The 22,114-nt window shown below is 37.8% G+C and overlaps 1 protein-coding gene across 1 annotated transcript; it reads left to right on the forward strand.

Annotated features, from left to right (window-relative positions):
• Positions 1–412: 412 nt before the first annotated feature.
• Positions 413–1,159, forward strand: LOC108174384 (serine/threonine-protein kinase BSK1-like). The gene is made up of 2 exons (XM_017335120.3): positions 413–873; positions 987–1,159. Exons 1-2 carry the CDS (start codon positions 547–549, stop codon positions 996–998), a joined length of 339 nt encoding a protein of 112 aa, XP_017190609.2. The 5' UTR covers positions 413–546; the 3' UTR covers positions 999–1,159.
• The last annotated feature ends 20,955 nt before the right edge of the window (positions 1,160–22,114 follow it).

Below are 22,114 nucleotides of genomic sequence, written 5' to 3' on the forward strand. Positions count from 1 at the left end.
GCACAGAGATCAGGAACCGACGAAGGTGTTACCCTTTGCCGGCGAAGATACCATGTCAATAGTAATGAAGGAAAGTACAGAGAGAAAATGTAGAGAGAGGAAGTAGAGAGAGAGTAAAAGAATGTTATGTATATTCCAAGATATCAGTCTCAATCTGTTTACATCCCTTACTTATATATAAATACAACCACCTTATAACTAACTCCATATTCTTTACTCTACTAATGACACCTGGCACTAACCTAAGTCATTCCCTAACATCTCTCTCTCTCTCTCTCTCTCTCTCTCTCTCTCTCTCTCTCCCCCACATCTCTCTCCTCTAACATTAAACTGTAGCAACTAGAAAATGCTTTAATTTCCATAACCTCTAACATTAAACAGCTAAGAACCTCTCTCTCTCTCTCTTCTTCTTCTAACCCACCAGGCACTCAAAGCAGAAGCAACAAGGAACTAGCTCATGGTTGTCTTCTAAAAAGCTTCCATCTTTTCGACTCCAAGAAGCTCAAAAACTCACTGAATTTTCAAACCCCAACAGAAAACCAATTCATGGGTTGCTGTGAATCCAAAGTTTCAGAGAACCAACAACCAGAGAAAATCCAAACCCAGCATCTAGCTCACAACAGCCGGACCACGACCCACCACACGAATCCCACCTCCGAATCCGACCTGGAAACCGGCGGAGCCCCACCCTTCTCCGAATTCTCCTTCACCGACCTCAAAGCCGCCACCAACAACTTCAGCTCTGACTACATAGTATCGGAGAGCGGCGAGAAGGCCCCTAATCTTGTTTACCAGGGCCGGCTGCAGAACCGCTGTTGGATCGCCGTCAAGAAGTTCACCAAGATGGCGTGGCCTGATCCCAAGCAGTTTGCGGTGAGCTTGGCTTTTGTGTTGTTGCTTCATTTGGGTTTTTGGTATTTTTTGGTGGGCTTTCAATCGTTTTGCGAATTGGGTCTATGCATGATTTGTGGGTTTTGGTTTTGCAGGAGGAAGCTTAGGGTGTGGAGAAGCTACGGCATCGGCGGCTTGCGAATTTGATACGCCCAAAATTTTTTTGGATAAGTTTTATTTTTTATTTATTTTTTATTTTTAATCTACTTTTTAATATCTATGTGGCGTGAAGTCATTATCCACGTAGATGTCACGTCATCAGTTAACGGTAAATTTAACAGCAACCTTAAAGGATGTATGAAAGTGTTCCAAAATTATAACTTTATATGTACCACTTTGGGATGAAAAAAATTTCATGTACCAAATGTTGAAAACTAATAAACTTTAGGATAATAAATTGAGATTAACCTTAAAAAATAAATAAAAAATGCAAAGGATAACTGGTTTTGGCTTTCGCTAAGATTAGTTTTGGGATTGAAAATAACGGGGTTTAATGGGATTGAAAATGAAGAACCTGATGTCCTAGTGTTTTCTTACATTAATTATTCCAGAATAACGGGGTTTAATTTGAATAACGGGGTTTAATGGGATTGAAAATGAGGAACCTGATGTCCTAGTGTTTCCTTACATTAATTATTACATTCACTTTTACTACGTGCTTGATCAATTGTTACCTCTTCATTAAAAATTGATGGAGCAGTTGCCACTCTCATAATTCTTAACTGTGCAGCCATTATGTTCATCCCTGCATTTTCATCCAAATCTGGGCAGAAAAATAAAAATGCTCTAGGAACGATTCATATTGATCTCATGCTTGTGTGAGTGAATTTCTTGAACTTGACAATGTCTTCAGTGACGTACAGCCATTTGCTTCAAGACAACGTAGCACGGAGAGCTCTAGTAAGGACTGTAAGCTCCTCAATAGTTTGAGTGCAGGTGAGACAAGTGACAACCTAGGTTGCATGACATGGACACGGATATGGCAATCGGAAAACTCAAAAATAAGGACACGGCAATTAAAATATAATAAATATTGCATATATTAAAAACCATATTTCCTATTCATAATATAACAAAGTACTCATATTCATCAAATTCATTCATCATACATAATAATTATTTTCGAACAAATCACCCTACATGATAATTAAAACACAAACATAATAATTAAAACAACACACGATTCAAGTCTCAATGATCTTCAAATCACTCTTTAAATTTCCTCTTGAACTTCATCGTCGTCATTAGTAATGATCACAGCCTCCAGTTCCGATTCATCAAGTGAAAGGTTTGCAATTTCGAGCACACCCGCATGCATACTCAAAGAATCAAATCCATCCCTACCCACATCTCATATTTTGATTTGACCATTTTTTATAAAGGTTGGTCCTCCTAAATAGAAGACGAACATTATTATGAACATATACCAAATCTTTGGCTCTTTGTGGTGCTATCTTATTCCCCCTAAATAATGAAATCAAACGTTGACCAATTTCTTTCACAACATGAGGAGGAACAAGGTTGTCCAAGAAGCTTCAAAGGCAAATCTTGAAGAGTTGGAGTGGAAGCGCCATGGACAATCCACCATTTTACCTGTTGGATTGGAAATCTAATAGTTATAGCATCACTACATGAAAAATCACCAAGATTAGCTGAAAAAGCAACATACTCCTCATTGATACTTCTCCTCTCCATTATTAGTAAAGTATTGCTCAAAGCATTTTTTTTTTCTTTATAGGTACCATTTGGTATGTGGGACGGGACGAAACGGAGTGGGATGAGGCGTTCCATCCCACTTTTGGTGCGCCTAAAACGGGTGGAACATGTTGTTCCACGGGACGAATTTTGGGTGAATTTTCGTTCTGCCTCACCCCTTGGAACGACTCGTTCCACATCCATGGAACACAAAATTATAACCTCTCTGTCTCCTTCTTCTTTCTCCTTGTTTCCATCCGAGGGCATCTTTGCTCCCTCTCCATTCCATCCCATCCCGTCCCGTCCTACTGGGATGAGGCGTTCCGTCCCACGTTTGGTGAGCCTAAAACGGGTGGAACATGTTGTTCCACGGGACGAATTTTGGATGAATTTTCATTCCGCCTCACCCCTTAGAACGACTCGTTCCACATCCATGGAACACAAAATTATAACCTGTCCGTCTCCTTCTTCTTTCTCCTTGTTTCCATCCGAGGGCATCTTTGCTCCCTCTCCGTTCCGTCCCGTCCCGTCCTGTCCCATTTCATTCCGTCCTGTCCCGTTTGCATACCAAATGATACCTAAATCTCATTATCACAATCATTAAAGCAAAGATTGTATCGGCAATTGCAAGAAGCTTCAACTTCGAACAAGAATTATAGATGGCCAATCTCATTTGGTGGTTCAAGAAAATATTTGCTCGCAGAGAGATTAATTGCCTTAATGAGGAAATACTTAGAGGGTTACTAGATTTAATTAACAAGAGGATTGAGTCGCACTCCGGAAACCATGATGGAGTTGAGAGAGAGAGAGATTGCCTAGCACAAGATCTAATTAGTAGTTGATTAATTTTATGCACAAAGTCGATGATCTCCTGTGTAATGAAAGTCAACTTTATAATCGGTTTAAATAGTTTAATGGGGGTGGAAGTTGCGTGCTTAGCTGTCTTCTGTGTTGCTACCTGGACTGCATTATATATATACATTGTCCATACTACGAGATCTGTTTATATATATTGCAACAATCCAGATACTTAAGGGCTGGTTTGGCGTTGTTGCGGTACTTATAAAAAAAAAAAAAAAAGTAACTTATTTATGTTAAATGCGTTTGGTAAATGAATTCCCTATTTGAATTACATCACCTCAAAGCAAATTAGACCAGATGGCGTGAAATTTACACACACAAAAGATAAGTTTCTTTCATTGCTTCTATCAACTAACATAGGATTTAGTGAGTTATTCAACTCAATCCATCCTAAGCACCAAAGGAGGTCTAGATGTTTAGCCACAGTTGTGCAATATAAATGTGTATGTACACCATATTTCTACAAAACTAGTCTCACCAGTAATCGCGACAAGAGCAATTGCCGTCAATGAAGTGGTGAAAGACCTTTGAATCTCCAACAATTCTCTCTCTTGGTGATTTCTGAAATCTTCTTTGCAGCACTATGACAGTCTTCACAGATTCTAGTGTTTTTCCTAACAACAACGGGGCGTCTGATTTCCGTAGAGATCAAACCAAAACAAATTGCCAATCTTACACCGTGACTCTCTGCGGAATTTGCTCTCTTTCCCTTCAAATCCAACGGTCTGAACTTGGTGACGTATTTGTCTTCCCCTATCTTCCTCAGAATCAAATATAAAACAGCATAAATCATGTAGGTTTCAACATGGGTCGTATCTTGGTTGATGTATCTGTAAGACCTACATTTGGTCTCATCAAAACTGCACGCGACAGTTTTCCGGAGTCCTCATTGCTTCATATGATATTTAAGCCGTTCTACATCTTCCCACCTCCCAGCTTCAGCGTACATATTAGCAAGCAAGACATAACACCCGGTATTATCATGTTCCAAGGATAAAATATGCTCAGCAGCAAGTTCAGCGAACTCTATATTTCTGTTGTTTCTACTAGCTGTCAGTAATGACCCCCAAATTCTGGCTGTGGGAAGCAGTGACATTTCATCCATAAAAATCTTGGCACTGTCAAGATTACCTGTTCGACCAAGAAGATCGATCATACAACCAGAGTGCTCTATTCCAGGACCAATACCATAGTCTCTTTTCATCGAGTCATAGTATTTCCAACCCTCATCAACCATGCCAGAAACACTACACGCCGTTAACAGGGAAACAAATGTTCTCTCGTTAGGTTGAATGCCATTGTCTCTCATTTTGGAGAAAAACTCGATGGATATTCTCCCAAACCCATGTATTGCATAAGCCATAATTATAGTGTTCCACGAACTGACATCCCTGAATATCATCCTATCAAAAACTTCTTGTGCCGTCTCCAGATACCCACATTTTGCATCCGGTTCAAGCGGAAGCGGTTCATTCAAGAGATTCCAAAATAGTTCCAAGGCTTCCCGGTTCTGTCCACTTTGTACATATGCAGAAATCATGCTATTCCATGACATCAAGTTCTTTTCAATTAGCTGACCAAATATACATTCTGCCAAATTTATCCTGCCGCAGGCACCATACATATAGATCAGTGCAGTTTCCAATAAAATATGAGGGAGAAAACCTCGTCTAATGGCATAGCCATGGATTGATTTACCTTCCAATAGGGCTCCTAGTTGTGTGCAAGAGGGAAGAGAATTGATCATTGTGATAGAATCAGGAATCAACTTATCTGCCTCTTGCATTTTTTTCTAGCAAGAAAGTGACTCAAGCAGACGAGCATTTTGAGTATACCCACGTATCATGGCATTCCAAACCACAACATTCTTGGTGCAAATCTCATCAAACAACCTCTCTGCATGTTCCACTCTACCACATTTGTGGTACATATCAATAAGCGAGGTCTGCACCATGACATCTGATTCAAGCATACATTTCAGCACCTGGCAATGGATTTCTTTCCCGGGTTGGAGAAAGCACTCAATAGCACAAGCATTAAGACTGCCAATCATACTGAATATATCAGGCTTCATCCCAAGCACCTGCATTTCCTGAAAACAAACCATCGCCCTCCAACAATCCCCAACAGCAGCATACCCGCCAATCATAGAATTGCAAGAAACCAAGTATTTAACAGGCATTTCATCAAACACTCTCTCTGCATACTCTATACAACCAAGTTTCGCATACGCAGCACAAAGCGAGTTACCGACATAAACATGCAAATCCAAACCGACCTTAGACAACTTCCCATGAACCTTTTGCCCTACATCCAACGATAACAACCTACCACAAGCCTTGATCACAAATGTGTAGGTATAATTATCAGCTCGAACACCTTCCCTTTGCATACTATGATAAAAATCAATCGCCTCCCGGAACAACCCATTATCAGCGAGACCTCTAATCATAACATTCCAGTAATACGTATCTGAATGGGACATTTTCTCGAACACCCAGAGTGCATCCTCCATGGATCCAGATTCAACATACTCCCGAAGAGCCTGTTTGAGCGCATAGTTGTTGAGGGGTTTAATCCAGGTGCTCGGATTCTTCGAAAGTTTTCGGATTCCACGAACCAATTTAGGAAACTTCGGCTGGTCGGAGCTTTGGTTTGCTTTGGGCTCAGCGGCTCGTTTTCGTAAAAGGCTCAGTGGCGAGGAGGTGGAGTTGTAGAGGTAAGAGCTGTGATTGTGCGCGAGAGATGCAGCCATTTTTAATGGTTTCAGGGGATCAGACGGCGCTGAGAAAATAGCCGTTGCAACTCATTACTCAATAGACAAATTTTCTTCCTCCTCCGTCTTCTTCTTGGCGGGGTTTGAAGGATAGCCGTTATTTCTGAAAACTTTTAAATTGTGGGAACTTCGAAGGAGGAAAACTTACATGACATATATCGCACTACGTGATATCTGTGTCGGTGAAATATGGACAAGTAGATAAATTTACACATGTCTTTATTATATTGGCACAGAACGACACTGAAGCAGTATACTTGTGTCATGTAAATCATTCTCCAAAGTGAAAAAACATAAAAGATTAATTTTGATAAATCGGTCATACCAACTCAGCATCAAATGGTTTTAATCTAAAACCCTAAGTGACATTGTTTCTCAATCGATCAAGTCATGCACCTTGGCGTGTTCTTTTTTTGCAACTGACATTATTCATCTTATTCAACTGTTGAATCACTCGTTTCCTTCTACAATGATGAACTATAGTCATCATGATGTAAGAGGATGGCTTGTTTATGTGATTGTTGATGATAGTATTTTGTTTTCGTCCAACAATATAAAAGACTAGGATTTGTACCTGCGCGTTGCTGCGGGATTGAAAACTATATGAAAGATTATGTGATTTCAATCTTCATAAACATTTATTGTCTAACATGATACTTATGGTATGGTTAAAGGTTTTATATGTTTCAACAGTAATTAAGTATGCTCCTAATGCATCCACTTGAGAAAAATTAGCATTTAATGTCTCCAAAGGGAACCTTTCAAGAAAGTGGTTGAGATAAAGTTGTTACAAAAACTTATTGTGAATGAATGCAGATTGGAAGCCAAAAGTAAAATCAAAACGGTTACAGAATGAAAATAAAATGTTGGAGTTAACATTAAACACTTTAAAGATTAAACCGGTTGGATATACATTGGGTAATCAGATATATGCAATGAAAGATTAGAAACTGAGGATTATGGGTTGTATATAAGTCAAATAGAAATGGATGGAAAATGAAAAAAATAGGAAGAAAAAGGTAGGCAGTAAGAAAACTAACAGAATATAGATATTGCAAAATGGTTAATATATTAAAAACTAAATGTTTCAATAGATATACTTGAACAAAAGAGGAAATTGGAATGCTGGCAGTTGCTAAAAGCGTAGAAGAATGAGGTGAGACGGTGACATGTAGCATCTGATTGTCGAGACAAAATCTGCAGTCAAAAAAGAAAATTTAAACATAAAGTTTATCTATAAATCGAACACTGAAATAAGAAGAAGAATAAATAAAGAAATGGGCCACACGGAGATAAAAAGGCTTACCAGAAGTTCGGTTGTATGCCAATCGAAAAAGATTGTAGGTCTCAACTCAAAGTATACTTGGCAGCATGACCAGAAGATGTAAAAATAACATCACAAAATATAAACACCATTGAAAACACACAGGTTCCTTAACAACGAAAGCATAAAACGGAGAGTGAAAGAAAAAAAGGTTTGCGAGGTACAGAGAAGACCAAAGGGAAAGCAAAAAACGGAAAGTGAAAGAAAAAAAGGTTTGAGAGAGACAGAGAAGACTAAACGGGAATTAAAAGACGAAAAGAAAAGATAAACAGAGAAGGCAAAAGAACCAATCGATGATCATCAACACGTGGATGGGACAATCTCGTCCTTCCACTGTACCGAGAAACAGAGAATAACGAAAAAGAAAAGGAAAACAAAGAAGACACAAAGGGGCATTTAAGCCATTACACCGCTGGTGTACAGGTTCGAGAACAGAGACGATGAAAGCATGGGAAATGAGGGTAAAACCGGCTTTTTACTATTCAATCAAGGCAAAACACGGCTAGAAACAAACCAAACAGAGGGCATTTTCGCCACTCCACTGTCCGTGAATAGCAAACGGGCGTTTGAGTTTTAGTATCAGAAAACTATATAAAAGCAGAAATGGGTATGGGAAACGGAACAAAAAGCAGGATGGATATAGGGTGAGAAGCAAATCTCACGATGACTAACACGTGGTATGAGAGAGGCCCGTTAAATTCACTGTGTATCACATTTTTTAATATTTTTTTCTGCCTTCCCACCTGCTATACCTGGGTTGAAAAAATAAAGAAAGCATAAATTTTTATTGTTAGTTGTGCCACAAACTGGCCTTGTTTTAATCACAATTTTTTAATATTTTTTTTGTTTTCCCAACAACTATTAATGGGTTTAAAAAATTAAGAAGATATAAATTTTTATTGTTAGTTGTGCCACAAACGACGTGACCCTGTTTTAATCATATTTTTTTATTATTTTTTTTGCTTTCCCAACAGCTATACATGGGTACATTGTCACAGCTCGTTCCGAGATTTTCTTATTAAGGACGTGAAAGGACGAAAGTACCCTTGACGTTAATAAGGTAAGTGTGTGTGACATGTTTTGAATATTTCCTATTTCCTAAACTTTTGGAAAATAAATTAAATAGGTATGTATGTTTGTGTGGTTAGGGATTAAAGTTGAAAGGATTTTGGATGGTGATTATTGGAATGGACCACACAACACACACGTACAGGACCTGTTCCTTCCATCTTCCCCGTGCCTCTCTCTCTCTTCCCCTCTGTTCAGTCTCCCTCTCTCTCACTCTCGAACCGTACGGACCAACGCCAAAAACCCCTGAAACTTCGTGGATCGAGGATTTTGAAGGCACCATCGTACTCGTGAGGACTCTACGAACTCAACCACACTCATTTCAGGTAAGAAATCCTTCGTTTTCACGTTGAAAACTCGAGGTCCAAGTTTGGAACTATTCATGCAATCTTAATATGTCGATTTTCAGGGAATTCCAAGCTTGTAGTGAGCTTAGTGAGGTCCCAAGGAAGCTCGGAGTGCTTCGTTTGAAGGTTTTGGACGTCGGGATCACTGGGTTCGACTTTGGCCAATTTTCTTGGAATTTTTCCCGTGAGATTTCGTGATTTTTAGAGCCTTAAAGTAGTATAGTGTGAAACTACATGTTTAGGGCTTCATTTTGATATAAAATACGAAGAAAATGGTTGAGAAACGAAGGAGAACAAGGCGTTTGAAAATTGCCCAGATTCCGGCCACCGAAAAAACCAGTCCGGCGATTGGTTGAGGAAGAAGACGTGCGTGGGGGCGCGTAGGTCCGTGCCACCCACGTCGCGTGCGACACTAAAAAATTATTCTAAAAATTTGTCGACGTCCGTGACGTCGAGTAGGTCACTGTGGTATATTCATATACCCAAATAGAGCACCGTATGAGAAGTTATTACGAATTGTTGGTTATATGCTTTAAAATAACGTTTTTATAGTTATTTCGCATATAAGTGATACCAATCCCGAGGACGAGCGCATCCAGGGACGTCACGGGGGTTACGACCCTTCGACTTATCAGTGAGTGGGTAGTATTTTCTATTTATACCTATATGCTATTGAAATTCCCAGAAATTGAGTTTTTATGAAAGTATGTTTCTAAAATGCCATGCATGCATGATATGAATGATATGCGTTATATGATGTGATAATGGATGCATATATATATATATATATGTGAATTGGTACTGTGGACGCACAGGTGAGTATCAGGTGAGTTTATGTTATTCATGTGCATTGTTGATGTGTATTATGTTGATAGCTCATAACCTGCAATCATGGTGTTAGTGCTTATATTATTCACCTCGCACTGCACGCTCACCTTGGATCCAAGTAGGTGCATGTCGTACAGACCATGAGAGGGTTCCGACATGTCGTACAGACCATGAGAGGGTTCCGACTGATAGGTGACCTTAGATTGTGTACACAGATGATTGATGAGAGAAGCATTAGAGCGTATTATTACACCATTCTTGTCGTACAGACTACTTCAGGTAGTTCCGACTTATATGCAGTGTAGTGCCGTACAAGCCACCGAGGTGACTCCGGTTGGATTGGATGTTGAGCTATAGAATTAACCGTACAGGACCAACTGCAGGGTCTCCGGTTAATTCATTATTTCACCTGTTACATTGATGCATCATTCATTCTGTTTTTGAAAGTTTTTAACATGGCATACTTTCTGGTTTTTAAGAAAGATTGATGATTTGAGATTTATGAAAAGCTATATGCTATTATGCTATTTTCTGGGAAAGTATACATGTTTTACAGCGAGGGGTTAGAAATGTTTTAAATGAAAGGTTTTCGAAAAACTTTGTTTTATTGACCCACTCAATTTTGTTTTGCGCCCCTCCAGGTTCTAGTTAGCAGTTGGTGGTTGGCGAGGACTTGCACGGCTTTCTGACAGACTCCCCTAATGTAGGACTCACCTGCGGGTGTTGTAACTTAATTATAGTCCTACTTGACTGCACCTAGTTGCTTAAGCTTTGTTTATGTGTGTGTTCACACTTTAACTCACTCTAGCATGCTATTTGGTTATTCTTGCTAGTAATTGGTTTTTTATTCCTTCATAATTCTCCTATCTTTGCTTCCGCACCACACTTATGGTTATGTCACGTTCACGTGACGGCCAGCATGCCTTGATTCTAGGATCGGGGTGTGTCATACATAGGGAGAGCAACAGTAAAACAAAATAAGGAAACAAACAGAAAATTTAGAAGACAAAAAATTCAGAAGGCAACCCAAATAGAGGGTGACTAGATGATGGACACGTGGAGTGAATGGGTACAACAGTCATTCGACTGCACAAATGCAGAAACAAAGCAAAAACCGAGGGGCATTTCCGCCCTTTTACTATTTCTGAACAGTGTCGGATTCAACTGAGTTACAAGGTGAGAAGCAAATCTCACGATGACCAACATGTGGTATGAGAGAGGCTCGTTAAATTCACTGTGTATCACATTTTTTAATATTTTTTTCTGTTTTCCCACCTGCTAAACCTGGGTTGAAAAAATAAAGAAAGCATAAATTTTTATTGTTAGTTGTGCCACAAACTAGCCCTGTTTTAATCACAATTGTTTAATATTTTTTTTGTTTTCCCAACAACTATTAATGGGTTTAAAAAATTTAGAAGATACAAATTTTTATTGTTAGTTGTGCCACAAACGACGTGGCCCTGTTTTAATCACATTTTTTTATTATTATTTTTGTTTTCCCAACAGCTATACATGGGTACACAGGGAGAGCAACAGTCAAACAAAATGAGGAAACAAACAGAAAATTCAGAAGACAAAAAATTCAGAAGAAGCGTCATCTCACTGTACCAAGCAGGTAAGACCACGGGAAACAAAGAAGACACCAAGGGGTATTTAAGCCATTACACTGCTCGTGAACAATGTTTTTCACTGGGTTTTAGTATATAGATAATTTATTAATAGTAAAAACAAACTTCATCAAGTAACTCTTCTAAACGAGTTAGCTTGTCTAGACTTCCTCTATACTTTAATTCCAAATACAAATAAATGGCAATGTTATCTTAATATACATGTTATACCAACTAGATATCGGTTTAATAGTAGTTCACTTTTTCCATTATTTGAAAAGATGTCTCTAAGTTTGACTACTCTAACCCAACTAATCCAAAACAACATGTTATCGATACTAATATATCTAGTTAAAGGCGAAAATACTACTTGTGCTCTTTGCTCTTAATGAGCACCAAATTTGTGCTCTTTGTTAATGGTTACAATAGAGTTACTTTTAAGTGGTCGGTTATTTTTATCCGGGCGTGTTAAGATCGAAGATAAATTATTGATGACATGAACTCATATTTGTATGCGACTTGCAAAGCCCAAACTAAAGCTAGTTAGAGCTATAACAAGCTACCATAGAACCAACAAGGATGTTTTTATTATGTTGAAAGAAACCAATATGAATTGGAGAAAGAAATTACATGCGATCAAGGTGTGATGTCAAACACATAAAGTCAAATAACACACTCGAAAAATTTAGTTGTAATTAAGGTTTTAAAATTAAATTTCTTCAGGGATGCTTTGCAATTCAGGACTCCAAGAACTCTGGAGGCGTTGTTTGGCTCTTTGAACTTACTTTTTTCTCAAAACATTTAGCCTCTGCTCCAAAGAAAATGATGACGATGCCCTAACAACTGATGCTTGGTTATGAATGCTGCTGCCATTCATGAGCTCCAGAACTTGCTTCAAATCTTCCTTTCTTACCAGTATCTTCATCCTCACAGCCCCATCTTCCCGAGTATGATGAGAAATTACGCTAGTACTCTGACGACGATGATCACCATTTACTTTTACAACGGCCTCCATGAACGCATTGCTTCTGATCAAATTGTTCTTTCGATTAATCGGAGCTCGAAAATGTCGAAATAGTACTCTTTTGATCATCCCCATCTTTCTGAATGTCTGATTTTTATGTCTTGTGGGTTTAATTGAACCTCGATGTACTGACGAACATAGCATTTGTGATTGAGCTTTATATAAGAATTGCCAATGTGGGTTTAGCCATCTGAGTTGTAACTAAAAATTTTAATTAATGTTTAATTGAATCGTAGCGACCATTTGACTTTGTTAATATACCCCTGTGCCCAATTGGGTTTTAGCTGTTATATTCGAAGTCAACAGGTTCTATACAACAACTGAGTTACAACAATATAAACCAACAGGAATAAGACAATAGCGTATATTAGGTTTACATCTTCTCTCACTGTTTGATCCTGAAGTATCGGAATTGTGCCGAGGAGAGATAAATCGAGTTGTAAAGCCATGACCCTCGGTCTAACGGTGGTCCCTAAGGTTAGTTAGCTTTCTTAGCCTAAAAAAGCATAATTAGACCGAGTCCTAATGGAAGTAGGATTACTAAGGGATCAGACTTAGGCTTGTTTGAGTCCTAGTTGAATTAAAATTGCAAAGGATCAGGCTGGGTTTTGATAAGGTTTGAATCATTCCAGGAATCAAAACTTAAGGCTGATCAGATAAAGAATGAATTAAATGCATGAGGAGACTAGATACAAAATCCTATGGTTCAAGTCAAAGAAGCCGAGACCAGACCAGATAAAGATTGAATTTTGATTAAAGAGGGGATGAAGAGATAAGTGGGCACCGAGAAGGCATAGTCCTATCAGGACTTTATCGCGGCAAACTTGGTTATCACGAAATCCACCCCTATAATAGAAGTGGCTTTACAACATGAGAAACTCCTTCAACTCAACATACAAACAACTCAAAACGCTCTATGCGAAACCTTCTCACAACTATGAGAAAAATAGTAATTATCCTAAACCCTCAGTTAGCATATCTTCAGTTCGTTGGAACATCACTGGGTTGGCAACCAGCATAATTCAATTTGGGTGAACATCACTAGAGCGGTAGAAATAGTCAGCCTAGGAGTACCTTCAGTTCAGTTGAACATCACTACTTCTAGTTCAGTTCGTTATCTATTTAAGTCTCAGCCAGCGAAGAGTCTTCAATTCTTTTGCCAAAAAAAATCACTTCATTAGCTTCCTTGGCAAAGTGATGTGTTATATGATTGGTTACTCACAAGTACAATTCAAAGTTCGGCATTTAGATGACCAAATGATGTTCACAATAAAGATACATCTCCCTTGAGTATCTTTGCTCATACAGCCTCATACTGATTCGGTGCACTTATATTCTCACGAATATAGTTGAAGCTGCAGAACCTGGTGTAGAAAATCTTGAACTTCGCAATGAATTATGTAACCTTGCCTTCAGGTTCTAAAATCCTAGGCTGAGAGGCGTTCCTTCCTCAACCATAGTCATTCAAGTGCAAAAGTCAGCAGCACGTTTAACACCACACCACCACATTTATTCTACTCGCCTGACCAAGCTTGATCGCAAGTTGGCACGTCCGTATTCATAAGAAGGACGTAGTTAGTTGAATAGTTGCTCAACTTATGCGTCACATAAGCTTTGTAATTTTTAGAATCAACACCCATGTATGGATCTAGTTAGATAAGGGGAGAAGGACAACCGAAGAACAATTAAACATCAAAAGCTTAAGCTAACAGAAAACGAGTAAAAAATGTATATCAGATTTATGCATAAAAATATCTATAACTTCTGAAATATCATAAAACAAGGTCTCATTTTGAAGTTGATCGCAGCACTACAAACTTCGATTACTTATTCAATGACTAGGTTTTATATTGTGAAATTTTTATATGTCCATTCATTTATTTAATTGTAGGTACGAATGGATTGTACACGCACCGACGGCTCACATGCAGAGCCCTACATAGTACATAATGGAGCTGGAAGCTGGTGCTAATGAAAATGACATGTGCACACGTTTAAATAGGGATATCTTGGTCTCTATCAGTTTTATTTTATCTTAGATTTATGATTAAGTAAAGAGAGAACATTCTTTGAGATTAATTAAATTAATCCCAATGGAGTTTGGTTCAAATTATAATGCTTTGTGAATGAGAATCTATACGTGGTGGTCAAGAGAAATTTCAACTCTCTAGTTTCATATTTTGCGTTGCTTCAAATTATCAATTGCCAAAATGTTTCTATAGTCTGTCTTTCGAATCACTAGTCTTATCTCTCTCAACGTACACATTATATTAACTTATCACGCTTAAACCCCTAGAAACCAAGTCTTAGGGTGTGGTTTCTTGGGGTGGACAATTAATACATAAATGAGGTTTTGTATGTGTTTCAAAGGGCAAGGTGGAGCCAGTGAGGCCTGCTACACAAGGCTTAATGTCGATTGGTTATAATCAGTGTTTTAAAAATCGGCCTAGGCTGTTGCTAGTGGAGTTTTGTGGCAATTTTTGGCAAAAACAATCACTAATATTGGGGAAGGACTAGGCAGTCTAGGTGGCACACTCGGTGGTTCCATGTTTTTTTTTTAATTAACTAATTATATTAAAGTAGGCAACGAGCAAGCTACCCAAAGGAATTTGTTAAATCAATTCAATTGTGAAATCTGTTATTATATATTTGTAATTTGTTAATTTGCTTATTGAGCTTATTGACTTTTATTACATTCTTTTTCCTTTTTTTTTCCATAGCGCCTAGGGTATTTTAAAACTTTGATTTTAATCAAAAACCCTAATTGACATTGTTTCACGGTCAAATCACGCGCCTTGGTGTGTTTTTTTTAATTTTTTTTAATTTTTTTATTTTGTCAAAACCTTGGTGTGTTCATTCTTTGGTAACTAGAATTTTTCATCTCATTTGATGTTTTCAAGATCTAGGTTTCTTCTTTCCGGCACATTTAATTTGTAGAGTTTAACCTGATTGCGAATATACATGTTTGCTGAGCCATGGATTGCCATTGTCACCATACAAAGACTTACTTTTTTTTGTTTTTTTTTTAATGAACGAAGATCTACTAATAGTGGAAACGGTTAAAGTTTCATACAGGAGTGGATCACTACTAATCTCATCAATACTGTCTATAACTTAATCAGTTTTTCAAATCAATATGTAAGTGTATGGTTTTATGAATAAATGACCCGATGCATTTAGTAGTGGAGTCATTCATTACAAGGGAGATTTAGCTTCGTGAGATTTGATTATAGGCTTTCGATTTGAGTTTCATGGATTTGATTCAAGTGTCTCAACTCGGGAATTCACGGTTACTATTCAGGTTTCCAAGTCCAAACTCAATTTGTTCAAACCAAACAGGTGTGTGGCTTTATACAAAATGGCTCAATGCACTTATTAGTTGAATCATTCATTATAAGAGAGATTTAGCTTCATGAGATTGAATTGTAGGTTTCCGATTTGGGATCTGGGGATTTGATTTGCTCGGCACTTTGGGGATACAATTCAAGTGTCCAACTCTAAACTCGGGACTTTGAAGTCGGGGTTTCCACATTGGTGAACCTTTATTGTTTGAGTTTAAGAGATTTGATTCGGGTGTCATCTTTGGACTTCAAACTTAAGTTACTTTTGGTCCACTATGATACTATGTCAAAATTTCAGTCATGTAGCTTGCTATAAATCAATGTTCACATGATCCACAACTTAACCACTTAAGCAAACCAATAAGTATGAAATTTTATACGAAACGTCTCAATTCAATTAGTAGTGAACTATTTATTATAAGGACACCTACCCGTTTAAATAGGTGTCTAGGTTGGAGGTTGGTGCTAATGAAAACGACGCGTATACCCGTTTAAAGAGGTATCTAGGTTTATATGTGTTGTATATGTTTATCATAGATTCGTGATTAGGTAAAGAGATAACATTCATTGAGATTAATTAAATTAATCAGATGGAGTGTGGCTCAAATTAAAATGGTATGTAAACAGGTGGCATTCGAGAATGAAGAATCTAAATTATTAGGGTTGCTTCCAAATTTTGAAATTAAAAATGGGAAAGGGTATGAAATGGTGAGTTGTTGGTATGGCCCGTCTCTCTAATCATTACTCATTAGTCATATCTCTCCCAACCTACAACCGTATGAACGTATTAAGCTTGCAGCGCATAAACCGTATAATGAACCAAAGTCTTGGGGTTGAGACGCTTAATTATTTGACATGATTGGTCAATTAAAGCATGTTTAATAATTATTTTGTTTTCAGTCTTTAATTTCACATTTTTATTTGAGATATGAATAAAGTATGTTGAGAAAACGAGATAAAAGACAAGGAAAAAATGAGTGATGAAATCAAAATCTTGAAAGTGAAAATTAGTTTTTTTTTTTTCCTTTTTTTTTCTTTTCATTTAGGTCTTTCCTTATACATTTCTTCAATATTTCTAATGGTTTTAGGTATTTTTTTTTTTTTTACCATTTGTGTGCTTGACCTTATACATTTCTTATACATCTCTCCTTTTCCCAAAACTTATTTGACCTTTAGTGTAATTAGAGTAATGTTACATAGACTAAATTTGCAAACCAAATGATGTGTCACCAATGAGAAATAAGCACATCAATCTACACTTAAATAATAATCTAATCATTAACTTCCATGTCATTTAGTTTACAAAATTCAATTTACAAATTTAGTCTCCATAGTATTACCTATGTAATTAAATTGAAACTAGATAGGGTGGTGGGTTTTTATCAATGTCTGATGTTCAAAACTCTCGCATCCCCTAAATGATTGTAATAATTTAGAATCATTACCTCTCCCCTTAATAATAATAATTAAAACCCTAATCGATATTTGTAACACCCCGGCCCGGAATAATTTATTTTGGATAATAATTTTGATGATAGGCCCACTTTAAACTCTTTATAATTTTCTATTCAAGGGTTAAGGTTCTTTGCTTTTAATTCCTTAATTCCACAAATGGTCTAAATCATAATTCTCTCACCAAACATACCATAATTCAATTATCTTACCAATTTATTCTCTTAGATCAAGACTCCAACTAAATATTAATTCTCGATTATTTAATTTCACTTATTTTATGGTTGCATCTAACGTCTCATTAGACTGCCTACGTATCCTAAACAGGGATCAAGCCATTCGTAGTTCACATTTCTAAAATTCAAACCAAAACTGAATATATTCATTTAAATCCAACATATACCACAATCGTATTAATATTCAACCCACAACAGTTAGATCTCAAAAGCATAATTAGAAAAACAAAATTCACAAAAAAAGACAATGTCGGCTCCCTGGCCATGCACCGCCGCACCCGCAGCTGCGGGTGGCGGTTGGCCGCCCCGACTCGCAGGAAAAATTCTACTATTTCTAAAAATTCTCAAAAATTACAAAAATGAAGGTCTCAAAGAGTATAACAAACTTTATACTTGCGGTCAAGTCCAATTTGGCCCAAACCCGCTGGAAACCATATACATGTGTGGCCTCGAATCGTCACCTCTGGTGCTCCGCCGCCCCTACAGTTGTTTGGTCTTTGTTCTAGGCCTCAAGGGAAGTCTAGTAATGGTGGTAATTGGAGGGAAACATTTTACAATTGGTGGAATTCAGACAAGGGTGGCCGCAACACCCACGGGTGTTTTATCACCAAACCACCTCCAAACCCTTATGTTTTTTGGTGTAATTGAGAGAGGGGAGGTAAGGTAAGTGTTCCCAAGTGATGGGTGGTGGCAATCTCATTGTAAAACACCATAAATTTTGACATCAAAAGGTTTAGGAATTTTAAATAATAAATTTCCAAACTTTAAACTTCATAAATTATAAAAATTTCCCAATTCTATTTTCATAACCATAAATCAATTTTTTTTTTCAATTTTCTCCACATATTCATAATTATGAATATATAATTCATATATTTAAGCTTTCAGGGTATTACAACATTGTTTTACAGTCACTTCACACGCCTTGGTATTCATTATTTGGTAAGTAAGTTACTAATTATGTATGAACCCCCACATCGGAAAAATGAAGGACCTTACATGTGCTTGTAAGAGTAGGTTGGACTACTCTCCATATTATAAGCACATACAAGGTGACACACCCCGATCCCGGTGTCCGAAGGATAACGAGATGGACATGTGCTGGTCGATACCGGAAGGTGACGCAAGCCATTTAATTAATGCATATGCCGCAAACATGTAAAACATGCGTATAAATTTTGCGCCGTAACCATGTGAGGTAAAATCAAAATACACACCTTAACAAAATAATAATAATAATAATAATAAGGTACTGATCACTGATAGAAGGAAAATATTCAACTGCAAACATTTAAAAAGTGATAATGCATGGGCATGTTCAAAGCATACTACCAATTCGAAATACAAGCGGAAGCAATATTAAAAAGTGCGATTACTAGAGATGTCCTACGCAGAGGGGAGGACACAAAGTCACTGATATAGGAATGTCTCGTAGCTCGAATCGTACACCTCGTTCCTAGGTCCTGAAGGGGGCACAAAACAAAACATGAGTGGACCAAGTTTAATATAAATAATACTAAAATCAATTACCCTTCAAACGTAAGAACCCTCTGCTTTAGAAAACTCATATAGCATAATAAGTAAAAGATTTTTTGAAAACTCTAGCATGCCATAAAACTTCCATAACACATATATCATATATAGTGTGCTTAGTAGTGGTATCATAATCACCCGAAGGCACATCCATGGCTTGCTTGAAGGCACATACATTGCCCGCCCGAAGGCATATTCATCACCCGCACAAAGGCACATTGTATGAATACTCGCTAAGTAAGCACATAAAATCATGAACATAATTTATTCAAAATATATATCATCGAAGCTCAATAACTCAAACACTATATCATAAATCCATGTTCATAAATATTTTAGTAAACATAAATTCGATAAAGCATGATATTTCATAAAGTATAAATCCGATAACTGCTAAACGTTTCATAAAACATAGTCATAAAATCATGCTTTTTATTTATGCATTTCTAGTAATAAAATCATGCATTTTAGAAGAGGTCCACTCACAATTACTCTGTTACCAAAGTATCATTCAATAATAGGGAGGATAGGATCAACTTTAATTACGCACCTGAGCACAAAAGATGACTAATTAGTAACCTAACAAGATGATTGAATTTGGAAAAATGGATGTCATATTCAGATTCAGGACATCAAAAAACCAAAGGAGGGACCTCGGGTTCCCCTAGGCGCCACCACAGGGCAGAGGCCCAGAAGGCCAAGCATTGAGTTGTGTCACCGGAAAAGTCGCCGACTGGCGACAGAGCAGAGTACCTCCGGGGAGGCGCGTGTGCTACACTTGCAGCCTCAAGCACCTGCGAGTGCAAGCTACTGGCCTTCCTTGCAAGGCCTGAAACTGATCGGTTTCTGGGCTCGACTTCCCCAGCTTCGTTCGAGCTCGTTTCTCAATCATTTTCGATGTTTCAAAAGCCAAAATGAAGCTTGACACGAGGAGAAAATATTTGTACCAATTTGGGACAGAGTGGTGGCCAGAGTTGGTCGAAAAGTGGCTGCAAAGTGGTTGTCCTCATTGAAAAACTGGGGAAGTTTTCCCTATTAGTTTGCTACGTCCAAAATTTACCAAAACTTCTCAAAACGACTCCCAAACATACACCAAAACACAAACTACAAATTTTGGACTAAGATTGAGGCTTACCTTCATCTAAAAAAGGCGAGAACTCACCGAAGAGATTTCGTGAACAGTGATGGTGCAGAGAAAAAAGAGAGTTTGGGGGGTCCTCTTTTGTTTCTGGGTTCACACGGGTGATGGTGGGGTCATTGTTGTTGTTTGTGTGTGTCCCCTCAAGGAGGGCTGATTTCAGAGATAGCAGAAAGAGTTCAGAGAGAGATGAGAGAAGAGAGTTTAAAGATAGAAGTGACAGAAAAATGGGAAGGCGGGTCACACGAGAAAAAGGGAAGGCTGGGGACAAGGGTATAGAAGTGGGTCCCATTGTCTCACAAATTAAGACCATTAAAGATGAAACATGAAATATCTTCCAAACGTAAAATTACCGAAATACCCTAGACGTTTCGAAATCGTAAAAACTTTGTTCTACCTCTAAATTTGAATTTGCTCGTTCCCAAACATTTGTGGCGCCAAGTACAAAAAGAATAAATTAAGAAAATTAGTCATACGTGTAATGACAATATGGTCAACGAAAGTCAATGCTCATGCTACGAAGGCAATTTGATAAATTCACACATTTAATAATACAAATACTTAAAAATTAAGGACAGGGTATGACAATCTACCCCCTTAAGAGAATTTCATCTCCAAAATTTACTACATCAAGTAAACAGGTACGGATATTGATTTCTCATCAGTTCTTCTGTTTCCCACGTCGTTTCCTCAACTGCTTGGTTCCTCTATAACACATTTACCAATGGAATGACCTTGTTTCTCAACGCTTTATCATGTCGGTCAATGATTCCCACTAGCTCCTCAACATAGCTCATGTCTGGACTCATTTCTAAAGGTTGCGGCTGCAAAACATGAGATGGATCCGGTACGTACTTTCGAAGCATGGAAACATGAAACACGTCGTGTATCGGCAATAATTCGAGTGGTAACTCCAATGTATAAGCAACATCGCCAATTCTCTCTGTAATTTTGTAGAGGCCAACAAACTGAACTTCCTTCGCTTACCAAAGCGGACCACACCCTTCCAGGGCGACAATTTCAAAAATACAAAGGCACCAATTTCATACTCACAATCTTTAGAATGTTGGTTAGCGATACTCTTCTATCGATCTTGTGCCATCTCCAAATTTCTCTTTATCAATTGGATGTTTGCATTAATGGTGTCGACAATTTTGGCCCCACCAAAACTCGTTCACCAACCTCAGTCCAACACAGTGGTGTCATGCACGACCTTCCATATAGTGCTTCAAAAGGTGTCATACCAATACTAGAGTGATAACTGTTATTGTAGGCAAACTCGATAAAGGCAAATAATTATCCCAACTACCCTTGAATTGGAGAACACAAACCCTCAACATGTCCTCCAAAGTCTGGATCGTCCTCTTAGATTGACCATCTTTTTGTGGGTGATAAGCAGTGCTCTACAATAGTTGTGTATCCATGACATCATGGAATGCTTTCCAAAACCTAAAGGTGAATCTTGGATCTCTGTCTGAAACAATGGTAACGGGTACACCATGAAGTTTGACAATATTCCCGATAAACAACTGTGATAACTTCTCCAATGTATAATTTTGTCAAACTGGTTAAAAATGAGCATTCTTAGTGAGCCTATCCACAATTACCCAAATGTCATTAAAACTTAACTGTGTGCTCGGTAATCCAAACACAAAATCCATAGTGATATCCACCCACTTCCAAGCTGGTATAGGGAGATTTTACATCAACCCTTCTAGTCTTTGTCTGTCAGCTTTCACTTGTTTGCAAATTATACATCTCTCCACATACTCCGCTACATCCCATTTCATCACATACCAATATTAGAATGGACGAATAGTATGGTATAATTTAGTACTACCCGGGTGCATCATATATGTCGAAATGTAAGCATCATCAAGGATTTCCTTTTTCATGGACTTCATTGTTTTTGGGCACGAATAATCTATTTCCCATCATCAAAGCTTCATCTTCAAATCCTCAGATCTCATCTCAACCTATTCTACACTTGTTC

This window comes from Malus domestica, chromosome 10, assembly GCF_042453785.1.
Source record: "Malus domestica chromosome 10, GDT2T_hap1".
Classification (NCBI taxonomy): Eukaryota; Viridiplantae; Streptophyta; class Magnoliopsida; order Rosales; family Rosaceae; genus Malus; species Malus domestica.

Coding starts and splice junctions, on each gene's coding strand:
- LOC108174384 (XM_017335120.3), top strand. CDS start 547: ATGGGTTGCTGTGAATCCAAAGTTTCAGAGAACCAACAACCAGAGAAA.